This window comes from Osmerus eperlanus, chromosome 8 (genome assembly GCF_963692335.1).
Source record: "Osmerus eperlanus chromosome 8, fOsmEpe2.1, whole genome shotgun sequence".
NCBI classification, from domain to species: Eukaryota; Metazoa; Chordata; class Actinopteri; order Osmeriformes; family Osmeridae; genus Osmerus; species Osmerus eperlanus.
Window position 1 is genome coordinate 1,500,029 of NC_085025.1, and position 15,892 is coordinate 1,515,920.

General features: G+C 41.6%; 1 protein-coding gene across 1 annotated transcript; it reads right to left on the minus strand.

The window, feature by feature from the left end:
- Positions 1 to 11,961: 11,961 nt before the first annotated feature.
- LOC134025462 (5-hydroxytryptamine receptor 1B-like) lies at positions 11,962 to 15,456 on the minus strand. Its single transcript, XM_062468501.1, has one exon. The coding sequence runs from the start codon at positions 15,006 to 15,008 to the stop codon at positions 13,860 to 13,862; it is 1,149 nt and encodes a 382-aa protein (XP_062324485.1). The 5' UTR covers positions 15,009 to 15,456; the 3' UTR covers positions 11,962 to 13,859.
- Positions 15,457 to 15,892: the final 436 nt, after the last annotated feature.

Sequence of the window (15,892 nt, forward strand, 5' to 3'; positions counted from 1 at the left end):
TGTTTGGCACTTGAACAAAAAAAGCCCCCAGCTGTAGTAACAATGGCTTCCAGAAGAGGGCACACTTTTTAATTACAGACCATACTGTACACCTACAATCAGGCCGAGGCACTACATCATCTGATTCATATCAAAATACAAACATGGGTTTGGGTGATTTGCAAGTGACATGTAGGGTTTTGTGGTGACCATCAAAGTTTGGAGATGAATCCCCCACTGCCCTTTACGCCTGTCATGATAAACTGCTTAGAATCACACCTATGACGGATTAGGTTATTTTCCACATGACCTTACAATACGGATGGAGTACTATTTTTAAAAACGCTGCAATATATATTCCATCAGGGATTAACAGGGGTTATGCCCCTGAGAATGGGCATATAGTGGGAGAGGCTGGGGTGAGATTCTCAATAGGGTAGAGAAAATACAGGAACTGTTACGTCTAAAAGATATCTTTCTCCGGGGGCTGTATTGTGTTGATGCCTGTAGGCACAAAGCAGCCCCTAGTGACTCAAAACTCATATTCAAACCTTTTCTTCTAACAGTATTAAAGCTTCAAATTGTAAAGCTAAATATATGGTACGGTACTTTTCTGAAACGCAAAGTCGGCCTTCCACTCCTTCAGTTTGATATGTTAGGAAAAGACTGAGGCAGACAGCAAGCAAGGGAGACGTCTAATGAGTTACAGATTATGCATTCTGTTTGGTACATTTACATTACATTTACATTTAGTCATTTAGCAGACGCTCTTATCCAGAGCGACTTACAGTAAGTACAGGGACATTCCCCCCGAGGCAAGTAGGGTGAAGTGCCTTGCCCAAGGACACAACGTCATTGGCACGGCCGGGAATCGAACTGGCAACCTTCAGATTACTAGCCCGATTCCCTAACCGCTCAGCCACCTGACTCCCTTTGGTAACTCTGTATCGAACGTAAGCCTGAAATTCATGGAAACATTTGACGGAAATCAAGGTGAATTGTTGCGACTAAGGGATTGAAACCAGACCTAGGCCGTTTCACAAGCGATCCATCTCATCTATGAACCTTTGAAGTCCCTCTGCTCACACACATATAAATCTTGTGGTTCTGAAGTTACATAATCCGAGTTAACTACTTTAGTGCTGACGCAGCTCAGAATGAACCCCCAGCAGGCTACGACCACATTGCATGTTCACATAATACAACGAACTTATCCTTAATGTCTGTTTGATATCAGCAAACAGGCCACAATTCTTCCATGACAATAATTATTCATATAATGAAGCATGTGAGCACTGGGTCCAGTGTTTGAATACAAAGTGCAAAGTACTGTTCTTTATCGAAGGATGAATGCTGCAAAAAAATATTTAGCAAAGCTTGTCTTTCATCTACAAATCCAATGTAAATCACCTGGCCTTTTAAAAATTACCTTTCAAAATATGTCTACGTGTAATAATAGTCAGTTCAAAATTAGCAATTTTTGATTAACACCTCACTCAATAAAAGAGAATATGTAAATCATAAGTACACCAAACAACAACATGAAATGCAAATGAAACAGATGATTGTTTATTGCATAAGGTGTGATATCAATGACAAAACAAGAAGTTATTCCGGTGCGTGGGGGGGTCATTGTCTGCCCAGACAGATAATTGCCGAGGGATCTGAATGGTGTAATTCTCAATGAAAGCTATGGCTGGAAAACTGAGGCTTCAGTTTACAATGGGTAGAGTTTAGAGATGAGTCCATCACTGTCAAAGCCTAATGAAGAATGTCTCAATGAGCACAGACTTGTAATATATCTAATTAGGGATTTGCACCAAGATGATCTCTCATTAAAGTCAACGGTCCTGTTCCTAACAGATCTGACCTTGTAATGGGAAATGTCTACAGGCCCCTGGGACATTATACCGACAGAACATCAAAAGGTATTACCGGGTCAGGGTCTCTGGAAATGTGTCTAATTAAGAGAATGACAAGGTGTTAGAAAACTGCAATGCTATAGTACTGTAGCCTACCGTACAGCCAGTCAGACTTGTGAGTATCTACACGCTCTGATTTGTGATCTCTGGGTGGTGCTGTATGTGTGCTAGGGGGGACATGGTGCTGTATGTGTGCTAGGGGGGACATGGTGCTGTATGTGTGCTAGGGGGGACATGGTGCTGTATGTGTAGGGGGGACATGGTGCTGTATGTGTAGGGGGGACATGGTGCTGTATGTGTGCTAGGGGGGACATGGTGCTGTATGTGTGCTAGGGGGGACATGGTGCTGTATGTGTGCTAGGGGGGACATGGTGCTGTATGTGTGCTAGGGGGGACATGGTGCTGTATGTGTAGGGGGGACATGGTGCTGTATGTGTAGGGGGGACATGGTGCTGTATGTGTGCTAGGGGGGACATGGTGCTGTATGTGTGCTAGGGGGGACATGGTGCTGTATGTGTGCTAGGGGGGACATGGTGCTGTATGTGTGCTAGGGGGGACATGGTGCTGTATGTGTGCTAGGGGGACATGGTGCTGTATGTGTGCTAGGAGGACATGGTGCTGTATGTGTGCTAGGGGGGACATGGTGCTGTATGTGTGCTAGGGGGGACATGGTGCTGTATGTGTGCTAGGAGGACATGGTGCTGTATGTGTGCTAGGGGGGACATGGTGCTGTATGTGTGCTAGGAGGACATGGTGCTGTATGTGTGCTAGGGGGACATGGTGCTGTATGTGTGCTAGGGGGACATGGTGCTGTATGTGTGCTAGGGGGGACATGGTGCTGTATGTGTAGGGGGGACATGGTGCTGTATGTGTGCTAGGAGGACATGGTGCTGTATGTGTGCTAGGGGGGACATGGTGCTGTATGTGTGCTAGGGGGGACATGGTGCTGTATGTGTGCTAGGGGGGACATGGTGCTGTATGTGTGCTAGGGGGGACATGGTGCTGTATGTGTGCTAGGGGGGACATGGTGCTGTATGTGTAGGGGGGACATGGTGCTGTATGTGTGCTAGGGGGGACATGGTGCTGTATGTGTAGGGGGGACATGGTGCTGTATGTGTAGGGGGGACATGGTGCTGTATGTGTGCTAGGGGGGACATGGTGCTGTATGTGTGCTAGGGGGGACATGGTGCTGTATGTGTGCTAGGGGGGACATGGTGCTGTATGTGTGCTAGGGGGGACATGGTGCTGTATGTGTGCTAGGGGGGACATGGTGCTGTATGTGTGCTAGGAGGACATGGTGCTGTATGTGTGCTAGGGGGACATGGTGCTGTATGTGTGCTAGGGGGGACATGGTGCTGTATGTGTGCTAGGGGGGACATGGTGCTGTATGTGTGCTAGGGGGGACATGGTGCTGTATGTGTGCTAGGGGGGACATGGTGCTGTATGTGTAGGGGGGACATGGTGCTGTATGTGTAGGGGGGACATGGTGCTGTATGTGTGCTAGGGGGGACATGGTGCTGTATGTGTGCTAGGGGGGACATGGTGCTGTATGTGTGCTAGGGGGGACATGGTGCTGTATGTGTGCTAGGGGGGACATGGTGCTGTATGTGTAGGGGGGACATGGTGCTGTATGTGTGCTAGGGGGGACATGGTGCTGTATGTGTGCTAGGGGGGACATGGTGCTGTATGTGTGCTAGGGGGGACATGGTGCTGTATGTGTGCTAGGGGGGACATGGTGCTGTATGTGTGCTAGGGGGGACATGGTGCTGTATGTGTGCTAGGGGGGACATGGTGCTGTATGTGTGCTAGGGGGGACATGGTGCTGTATGTGTGCTAGGGGGACATGGTGCTGTATGTGTGCTAGGGGGGACATGGTGCTGTATGTGTGCTAGGGGGGACATGGTGCTGTATGTGTAGGGGGACATGGTGCTGTATGTGTGCTAGGGACGCACCTTGTTCACATCACTCAGACACACACACACACAGACACACACACACTCAGACACACACACACACACACACAGACACACACACAGACACACATCCCTCAGACACACATCCCTCAGACACACACACACACACAGACACACACACACAGACACACATCACTCAGACACACATCCCTCAGACACACACACACACAGACACACACACACAGACACACATCACTCAGACACACATCCCTCAGACACACACACACACAGACACACACACACACACACAGACACACATCACTCAGACACACACACACTCAGACACTCAGACACACACACACTCAGACACTCAGACACACATCCCTCAGACACACACACACACAGACACACACACAGACACATCCCTCAGACACACACACACTCAGACACTCAGACACAGACACACATGACACACATGACACACATGACACAACAGACTGCTTCATCCTCAAACTAACTCCTATGTTTTGCAACCACAGCTGCCATATGCAAATATTGTGTTTTTCTAATAGAAAACCTGGGTGCAGTCCAACGGATTTATTACACAAAGGGCTCAATGGAAGGGGATGAATTGTAAAAAAAAAGTGTCAAACTTAATTGAAATGCTTTAATCGGAATGAGAGCAGGCACATAGCCATTGTGTATAATTTCAATCTTTGAAATTATAAAGGCCACTATCATACCCATTGAGTTGAAAAGCCCCCCAAAAATGCATTTAGTATCCTGTTAAGGAACCGATATTGTGAAGCTAGGCAGCGTTGTTGTCATAATGGGTTTGCATTATCATCTGTTGGTTCTTTATTTATTGAGAGGCTGAATGAAATGAGCTACGTCTAAATTAGTCCTCTGTCAGTTCATCCAATTTCATATCTATTTAGACCTGGATGAGAAAGGTGGTTTGATTGGAATATGGATGATAGCACATTTCCTCTGAATTGGAGAGAGAAATGTCTGTTTTTAGACCCTGAATTTGTGTAGCACACTTCCTTCAGAGACACAGATACTGTCATCCCAGTTCCAAAAGGCTGTGCATTGACTCTGACCTCCATTCGCTTTCACAGCAGTTTTACTCTTAGACTCCTCTAAATATCTCAAGCTGAATAGCAGCTATTTAAACTTGCAAAGGAACAGAGCTGCATAATTTTAAGTCTAACCTGAGAGGTTGTTAAATAAAATTAAATAGCAAGAATAGCTCTGTCTAAAATTATTATTTATCATTTTTATCCCACTCCTAACTCCTTCATGCCTCAACAGATACTGTTAAATATGTAGCCCAACTCACAAATGGAGTCATTTCTATTCAGGTAAAACGATTTTTGCCTTGACAGGACCAACAAATCCGAGACTGAAAGGGTGTTTAGTACTTTCCCCACGTACAGGCCTCCACTTCACAGCCTGCACCTCTGAAAAACTGTCAGTTATGAAGTCAGAGGGTTAAGCCACAGCTAACAGAAAGGTAAAAAGAAAAAAGACAACTTTTATGGGGAAGCTGAGTTCACCGTCAATAAACCAGAAAAGATCTAATCACGAAGCTTCAAAATAATGCTTTGTTGTATTTCTATATTTGAAAAATTTAATAATGTTTTGCTGATCCTTCGTTTAGTCTCTAAAAAATACAAAGTTTTGTTCAGAGTCAGCAGGGTGTCATTGCGAATTAAGTTCTAGTAGCTTCCCTTAGATGGAACACATCCCTCTGTGTGGTAAAGGGTTGGAACAGTCTCAGAAACTGAACGTGGCTCCATAAATCACCCTAGTACAGGTGATAATGTAGCAGGAGCTAGAGACACCGGCTGAGTCTGTCAGAGCCCCCCCGGTGCAGCTCTCTGGTGTGTTTAAGCTAAGCATTAATAACTCATCTTCTGACTGCTGTGATCATGGGAGATAAGCTGAGGACTGTTGGTCACTATGATTCATCTCCAGCACTTTGCATTCTGTCAGTGAGAGTAATCGCAGCTCCTCTGGGGGCGGAGTTTAACGGAACTATAGGAGGAACCCTAACCCTTGTCTAGTCTGGCCTACTTTACTTTAGTGACCAGTTGAAAGCAGCACAGCAACTGAACTCCTGTGACAATGGTCAAACTATAATTCAGCCTGGACAAAACATGTCTCCACTCTTGTACGAGAACGCTGTTTCACTATAAACAAATTGAATTATACAATTTACCGGCCTTGAAATGGCAGTAAAAGTTCCTTTTATTTTGTCACTTACACTGAATTTGAATCAATTCTTCTGTGATAAGCCAAATAGCTAAGTGTCCTTGATAAACTTTAGCTGCACTAGCCAACAACTCTGGTCTGCAGCCAGTTCTGAGTGTTCTATAGAGGGAGATCAAAGGCTTTTGTTTTTTGTCTGATCCATTCTATTTTGCATTAGTGTCATCTTACATTGTTTACACAATCTCAAAATTGTGTAAACCCCTGTACCGAGGAGAGGATTATTGCAATTACTTGATAGCCTTTGAAATACTTTTGCACAAAATTCCAATATGGCCTTCAAATATGGCTGTGTTGTTTTCTAATACAGATCCTCAAATTGGTGATGCTACTCTGGAGAACATTGAATAATAATGAGAAACTCAACCAGGCACATGAACCCTGTAATGGTGTCATGACAAAAAGTGTCATGAAATAATTAATGTAATAATGACGATTAGAATATTTATATTTGAAATGAAATATTTAGTAGGTTACTTAAGAAAAAAACACAGTGTAATTTCATCATTACAACATCAGTAAATTTTATTCATAATTCTCACGATTTCGCTATCACAGCCCTCCAAATTGCTGCAAGAGTGCTTGAGGAGAAACCAATCTCAGGAGCATTCTCTGGGTGGAGTGGTCAGCACAGATAAAAACAAGGCATTCAGTGAACTCTGGCATTTGTTTGACCACACCTTTTACAAAGAAGAATCAGAGCAGTTCAAAATGTTCTCCTTTCTGCTTTGCAGTCATCAAAAGTATAGCCTAACAACCAAGGTCATCAGTCAGTCATCACCGTAACTTAAAAGGTTACATCTGCTGTCTGAGTTAAAATACTGAAGAAATATCAAATACATCGGCTACTTTATGGTTGTTTGATCTGTCAAGGTGCCTCAATGTTAGAAAACGTAAGTCATTGCATCAAAAATGATATGTAAAAGTCTTGATATTTCCATGTTTTAATCAGGAACTTTAAAACATTTATCGGATCAGAGGTGTGAAAAACATTGATATCCAGAGGTTGCAGTATCGATGAGGTATCATTGAAAAAGGCTAATATCGCCGGAAGCAACAAAGCAGTTCAGCAAGTGAGCGCCTGATGCAACCGACCTTCAAAAAAAACAATATTAAAATATGTTTATACATTGTTTCACACATTTCAAACAAGCTTATTTACAAAACGACAGCCCGTAGAAATTAATCGTGATCAAAGTTGACTTTCATGTTCTTTAGCGTTAGACCTATCATGCTTGACTTTCATTGACAAGCAAAGGCATGGTGTTGTTTGCCGCACTAATGAGTGTTTGCTGCCCAAGTTCATCTGTATGCTAGAAATGTGGCCTCTCTGAAATATTGATACCTCTACCCTTCCTTTATAATCTCAGAGATGCAATTGTGCAGCATAGGCATGGGGCAGTTAATGAAATTACATTCTTCCATAGCACTGAAGCGCAATTTATTATTTAAATTCTGTTTCAGCTGACTGGTACTATATTTGCATGAGACAGAACATTAAAGACTAACAGAAACATTGTAGCCTTGTAAAAATGCTGGAGGACAGTGTAGATATTTCTGCTTTAAGAAAGAAAAAAAGCCTTGGTGAGGCTTCTTGTGAGCTCAAGATAATGAGACTTAAAAGACTTGTGTGTGTCTATCAAAGACTAGCTCGTTAAATTCATGTATGGTGTTTTGCATTGTCAAACAGACCTTTGCCGTCTTATGTGATAGGCAAGGCAGCAGCTCAACTGATATATTTAGTTCTCTGGGTGACAGGCTAAAATGCTCATCTGACAAAAGATACATTTTCTGAATGTTCACAGACAGAAAATCAAGTCTTGTCTTAACACTATACAGGAAATGTCAAAACAGACCAAATTTTGTTCTACATGGTTACATGCAAAAACATCCCATGGCAACAACTGACATGAAGAACAATTAAAATCAAGAACAAAAATGTATATACTGTAATCAAACACGGAAAGTATGACACAACCAATGCAAAAATGACTAGAGTGAGCAGACGATATAAAACTATAAAGAGGGAATATTTACGCCTCTTTCCTTGCAGCATAAAATCATCTCATCTTCCCTTAGTTACTACAGAAGCTATCCTCCCATACTGCAGACAAGACGCAATCCATGACATCAAATCAAACAGCTCAGGAATACAAATAATACAGCAAACTTGAATATCTAAAGCTACCATATCTTTTAGTTTTTAACAAATAATGGCATTGTGTATAAAATTGAACGACCTAAACCTCTTCCTCTTGCAGGTTACCACGGTGATAGTAAAAGAAAGGCCCAGGAGTGTAAACGCACGGATCCAAGCCCAAGTCAGATCCCTCTAAGAACATGATGTTATTAGTGTTTTGGTGATGAGTTTTGCGTGGACAAACAATCACGTATGGACCGAACTGGTCCTATTATGTTTGGGATGGCTCTGAAGTATTCAGTCAGTACATTAGTGTCAGAACGCTTGAGAACTAAACAATTGACAAAAACATTCCATTTTTCTTGCATCATCTATGTTGGAGTGAAGCCGACAAATCTACAAATCAAACACGACCATCTAATGTAGGTGCGATAAGAAGGATAACAGCATGTTTATCTAGTGAAAGTTACACACTCATTTAGTTCATAGTTACATTCCGTACTGTGAAATGCAATGGTATAGAAGTTATTATGGAGGTTATCAACAAAAAAGACCTTGGGATCCCAATTCAATAATATGTCGTTTTGGAATCACGAAATTAATGACTAGAAAAAAATCCTTCTTGACAAACAGTTCAACCTTTCTCTCTGGGATCATAAACAAGTGGTGTTGAGGAATCATGACTTAATCAATTTGGCTCATCAATGCCCCTTCAAAAGATAATGATGCTGTCAATTCCGGAATCAAGACTGCATATTGAAGTAGATATCTATGGTGTGATGAGTAGATCTGCATTTTGAATAATCACCATCTTGGAAATCCAACAAAGAATAATCAGGTAATTTTCAAAGTCACAAGGATTAATGCCTAGGATAATAATGCCATTGGAAACAATTAGGCTAGGATAATACACAAAATCTTGTGCACCAATTGAAACTGTAGCCTACCGGAAGACCAGGTTTATTTAAAGATGTGAAACTATATCAAGCAAAAATCCATTTCAGAAGCTGGGTTCAGACAGCTAAATCTTGACATTTAGTGAGATCCAGAATCTCTGGCCCAGCCAACTCAAACACCCCAGTCCTCCTTTGTGAGGCGAGGGACATTATGCAGAGACGTACCTCAGCTCCTGCTTCTTATTCCAGGCCAGTACCTGTAAAGCACTGGGACACTGCCACCCTGGAGCAGCCCAAATCTCCCAGGAGATATTAACTTCCAAGGAAACCATATCTTTGAAAAAAAATCGCCCCAAAAAATACAAACTGCCATACAGCTACTTGGAGAGGAATGATTGGATGTTCCAATCTGCAATTGATTCTTAACTTCAATCGACAACAGAAATAAAGTTCCTGGGTAGAGGATGTTTATTACGGACAATCATTGGTGTCGCGGAGACTGGGAAAAGGGTCTTTACATAAAACATTACATCTCTGGTCTCTGCATTTGTCGCTCCCATCATTTTTAGGCATGAGTAAATATTGCAGTGGAAAAGCATGTTATTGAGCCATCATCAAATATTGAGTTCAGAGAGGTGGCTATTTGAATTTCACCAGGAGCAGCGTAATAGAAGAAGAGGCCAAATTCTGCTATGTACAGACAGAATGAGATGACATTTCAGCAAATAAAACAAGTGTCAGGCTATTCAGATGAGATTTTCAAGGAATAAATCACAAAGCATTTATAGCCATCATCATACCAATAATTTCACCTTGAGTGGTTTGTATTACATTTTAGAGTTCTCTGAAACGCTGCTATACAAATCTTTCCATAAATGATAGAAGACCTCTAGCTTCAACATCATCTTCTAGGCATTCAATTCTACATGTCACTGATGTAAGTGTGCTCATGTCATATTCATGATTTTCTATAATGCCATCATTGTTGGAAGGGAATGTATTTTTTTTCAAGGTAATATCTTCTTGATTCTGCAAACCTTTTTACCTTGTTCATTTACTTGTCGTGTGTCGTACATTGGCTATATTCTATGCCGCCCTTTGGAATACAGTCGTTAATCTGAGCGATCTGAACATGCTTTTCAAATAAATTGTATTTGAGCTTTCTCTATCTCTATGTTTCCAACGGACAACGATGAGTTATCTATGAGTTACTCTATGAGTTCCCCTCATAGAGTCATGTCAAATAGCTATGACAGCAGTACCCTGTATCCCCATGTCAGACACAGGTCATGCATGTGAAAGAGACACACAGAGGTCACAAACTCCCTGTTCGTCAGCACTGCACAGCTTCCTAGCCAGAAACACAGCTTGGTGCCCCTGTGAAACATGAAATGATACAGAACGTAAATAAATAATCACAAAGGAGCTCGCTGGTCGCCTGAGCCTCACTTGTTTTCATCAGCTCCACACACACGGAAACAGAGTTCATTTAGCCTCCACACTTGGGATTTCTCTCTTTAATGGCATTACATCAAGCACCCCCCATTTAAACAGGCCTGGTAATTATGGGAAACGATGTGGTTTTTTGGCCGCTGCAGAAATCAGGAGGCCAAGGGGGACTTGACAGCCTACTTGAGCTCATCCAATCTTCAAGAGAGGCTTTATGAGACATCGTAGGCTACTGCTTGGTAGGGGCTCTATTCGCCAGATGAATATACAGTGTGTGTTACTGTCGAGGGTCTTGTTCCAAAGACATGGGGATGGGAGGATGTTTAAACTTAGCAGTCTGGGTATTTGAGCCATAGATGTATATAAAGGGTAGATGTCTCGTCCGCGTTGCCGGACAACGGAGTTGCTACAGTCAACTCGCTCACCCATAACATTGTGTTGATGCTACATGTACTTTTTAAATTACCATAACTTGCTCAATTTTCAACCGATTTGGTTGAACGGTTTGGTTTGTTATCAACGTCAGAGATGTCGTTATGCCACTGCATACTTCTATTCTATAAAAAAAAAAAAAAACATAATTATTCATAAGTGTTGCTTAGGCTACACAGTTTGATATTGTTCTAATGATTCATATTAATAATTATTCATATTCCTTCATCTCTGTATCCATGGCACATCAGCACGGCTGCCTCTTCAGAAAACGTAAGAGTTAAAACAGCAGGATTTCTAGTTATGGTTCCTCCATCACATTCCAATCTCTCACTAACTGGAAATGTAAAGACAAACAACTGTCAAACTGAAGTCAAGATGCTTAATGCTGTTGATAGGATAGCCTACCTAAAACAGGACGCTATGAACATAAGCTGGGCTTGTGATCTCAGTGTTCACGCCCTTCTCAGCTGCCTGAGGGATTCACGCATCGATGTGAAGTGGAGATTCATAACTTCCTGGCAGAGTTGAACTCTAGCACAGCGATCAGTTTCACACTGCTCATCTCACGTAGAATCAAAATGTGTAAAACCTCCACTTGTTCTCATCTCCCAAAGCAACATACAAAGATGATGTATTCTTTGTAATCACTGGCTTGATTATTCAATTTCTGACTCGCATGGACTGAAAAGCAGAACATGCATCTGTTGCATGTCATGCATACTGTAATTAAGACTGTATGATTACATTTAGGCCAACAGCTGAAGTGTAAGGTATTGGCAACACAAGCGATGTATAGAGTAGCATTCAGGATAGATAACCGTCATCATGCATCGCTTAGCAGGGAACGATGAGTTCAGTACAATGGAGGAAAACACAGGACTGGGGGAGTGTGGGTGTAAGGGTTACATCATTCAGGAAACACTGACAGGGGTTGACTGGCATGTCTCCTAAGCTCCAGCTCTGAAGCTGGAGAAGAGACGCAGAAGATCAGCCATCTGTCCCTCCATCACTGAGATACGGTGACACCACACATCACTCTCATCCATCGCTCTCATCCATCGCTGTCATCCATCACTCTCATCCATCTCTCTAGATCTGTATGCCAGCCATGTGCTTTTTTCTCTTCTTCTTCAGAAAGACACTACTGCGACTGTGGAGCTGCCACGCAATACAGCAAGGAACCATGGAAACAGTAGTCTTACATTTGCGCCTCATCGATCTCAGATGGAAAGCAGGATATTCATTATGTGTCTGTGTAAGAATAATATAACATTTAAACTTTTATTGCATGGCAACAGTGCCATCAAGGGACATTTTATTTTATTTTGTTTTTAAACATAATGCAGGATGTCAATGTAATCTGATCCAGGAAAGACTAAGATATGCTCACCGCATATCTCTCTCTGACTGCAAGCTATTTGTGCTACACATTATTACCAGCACAACTCAATAACATTCATTTACCCTTTACTGCCATCAAAACATCAGCTCTAATTGGAAACGTATTACTGTCACATTTGATATGTACATTCCACTGTAACAGTTCCATCCCCCTTTTCTTCTGAAGGAAAATGTCCATACCCTCAATATTCCATAGACCTTTTATTTATTGTATTCCACAACAGCAGCAGTGATCAGTGCTCTACTGGGGTTGGGCTTTAACCCACAGAGACAGATAAATTACAGTGCATTGTGCAGAGAAGCTTTATTATACAGCAAAAGCTACCTTTGATGAAGCATCGTTCCCATTCAGTGGGCCCACCGTAAACCCTGAATGTACCATATGAAACCAAATGATCATACTTTTCTTTTCTTTTTCACAAGCAGAGAATACACAACTTAATAATAGTAAATTTTCATAAAACTAACTTTGAACTTTATGGTTAATGTCTTGCTCTTCACTGTACCTCGCAGCGGTTGAGCTCTATTGCATTGTACTGGCTTCTCTCGATTGTATAGACTCATATTAAGCATATATTCTTTCTTCGCATGATAGTACATGCAGACCGATAATGGAATGTACTCTATGGACAATTTGAAAGCTTTAAAAATGATGGTGGGTGGTGATATGTGAATTGTTTCACAATAGGCTCTGTTTAATCTGTGGTACAATTGACAATTTAGTGTAATTATACAAACCGTATTCTGTGATGCCCCGTGGGGTTGCAATGGTTTGATTGCATCCACAGGTCAAGCTCCTTAACAAAATATAACAAATATGACATAAATAATGTACACACACTGTACATACACTTTACAATGCATACAGATACATTGAGCTTTGTATGGAGTCCAATTTGAGTAAACATTACTCACAATGTAAAGACTATTTACATGACAATTATGAGTGTTAGTCCTCACACATGATCTCTATCTGTTTAGCTAAATGTCATCCTTGTCTCTATAAAGCAGGCACATCTGATTTTTTTTTAATCAAGAGGTCTTAGGCACGAAAATATTTGTGCTGTTTTTCAGAGGATTGGCCTTAAGAATCCGTTAGTTATGCCGAACCATCTGCAGCTACCGCACTATTTCAACCATTAAAGGCTGAGATCAATTGTTTGGAGAAAAGATTTGGCGGATAATTGCATATCAACAAATGCAACAGCATAACAGACACAGGCCAAGGATGTTGGACATTTTACATAATGGCAGTGAAACACAAGAATACATTCTTATAAATCTGGTGCTGCCAAATTACCATGTTAATTAAAGACCATTGGCTACTTCAGAAAAACCACAGTATTTTTTTACTATAAAAAAGCATGCATCCTCTACATTATAGATATTGAGTGGTTTATCAACTTTTATATCGAATACACCTCTTTTTACCTATTTGATATTACTAATTTCAGGACCTGCAACATTTAAAGCGAATGAGTTTATGGAAAGCTTTTTTGAAATCTTCATTTGACATGGTGTAAATAATAGGGTTAATTAAAGAGTTCAGGTAGCCCAGCCATGTGAATATGTCAAATAATTCTGGATGAAAACATGAATCACAAACAGGAACTAATAAAGTGTAAATGAAAAACGGGAGCCAACATATGATGTAGGCACCGAGAATTATTCCTAAAGTTTTTGTAGCTTTTCTCTCTCTGGCTGCAGATATCCTCTTTTTTTCTAGAAGCGCGTCAGACACGGTGACTTTCACCTGGTTTAGATTTGCAGTGGATGTAGTGTCACAAGAGCAATTGTCGTTAGTTCCGTAGTTAAGAGATGAAGTCGATGCAACTGAACCTGGCGAGTTTGTAATCAAATGTGCTGAGGTCAGTCTTTTTCCAGGTTTGGAAGGCGACTGTTTCAAAATTCTCTTTCTGGCTTCCACATAGATCCTGCCGTAGAGGGCTATAAGTAGCAATGTGGGAATATAGAACGCTCCAAAAGTTGAGTAAATTGTATAGAAAATATGGTCAGTGTTCACGTTGCAACTGGTTACCTCCTCAGCTTTGACCTGACGCCAGAAGAAGGGCGGAAGAGATATTGAGATCGCAATAACCCAGGCTGTGGCGATCATTCCCGCAGCGCGCGCAGGAGTGCGCTTCTTGGAGTATTCAACAGCATCTGTTATTGCCCAGTAACGGTCCAGAGCAATCACACACAGGTGAAGAATAGAAGCGGTGCAGCACGTTATGTCTGAAGACAACCAAATATCACAAATAATTTGACCCAGAGTCCAGGATTGGCACACCGTGTACAGTGCACTTATTGGCATCACTAATATCGACACTAGAAGGTCTGTAAGAGCAAGAGAAGCAATCAGAAAGTTTGCAGGGGTGTGCAGTTTTCTAGATTTATATATAGTGGCAATAACAAACGCATTTGATAAAGTCGTTGCAAAAGTTAGTAGAGATAACGTAACAGCTAAACCCACTTGGAAAGCTAAACTAGACTCGTTCTCTTCTTTCGACGTTAAAGTCCGATTTGTATCGTTGGTTGAAATATTAAAAAACTCTCCATAAACAACAGATGTTGGCTTTAAGTGACTAGAGTGCTCCATCCCTCGATGCGCTTGATAGATGTCATCTAGCTTCAAAAGCTGATTGCTTATCCAACATAAAACGTTGCATTTTTTGTCATCTTCTCAAAATCAAACACCGCTCCATCGTCATTGGTGTCCATTTGATGCACGTTGATTTTCCAAAAATTAAACGAATAAATGTTTTTCGGTTGTCTCTGAAATATCCTTTTTGACGTGACTTTCCATTATTTTACATTTATGGTTTCTGCAACAGTTCTGAGGAAAACCAATTGTTCCAAAAAACTATTCTACCAATATTTACTGCGATACATTTTCACGATAAAAGTGCATTGAAAAATTATAAACGCGCTGAAAGTGGTAAAAATCATCACCTCGTCATGTCGCTTTCAGTCCAGCGTTAGTTGTGCGGCACTTAAGAAGTTCGGCGCGGGCGAGGCATCTCACTGGTTTTATACTGAACGCACTGCAGAACACTGTCAGATATCACACTGGCCCTCTCCCTCTCATCACTCCGACTGAGTGGTTTCATCCACTGGGTCATAAAGCCCTTGGATTCTGTCTATGCAGCCTAAATGCTAAAATAAGCATAGCCTATATTCTGACATAATAACAAATCTATAGGGAACGCGGCATTTTTTCACATGATGTCAGTAAAAGACAAAGTGAGTGTGTGTGTGTGTACACAAGGCGGGGATTTTTGGTTTTGTTTCTCCTTCATATGTAATATACATAATACACATGAACTAGTAGCTTTTCAACAGCTTTGAAAAGGTCTCCGTATATGTCTGCAGTCGGGAGACTAACCCAAGAGAAGTTTGTCTTTTGCCACCGACATGCGCAGTTGAGCCTACTTGACGTCGTGTGACGTAGGTGATAATTGGTCTATATCCACTCATTCACAG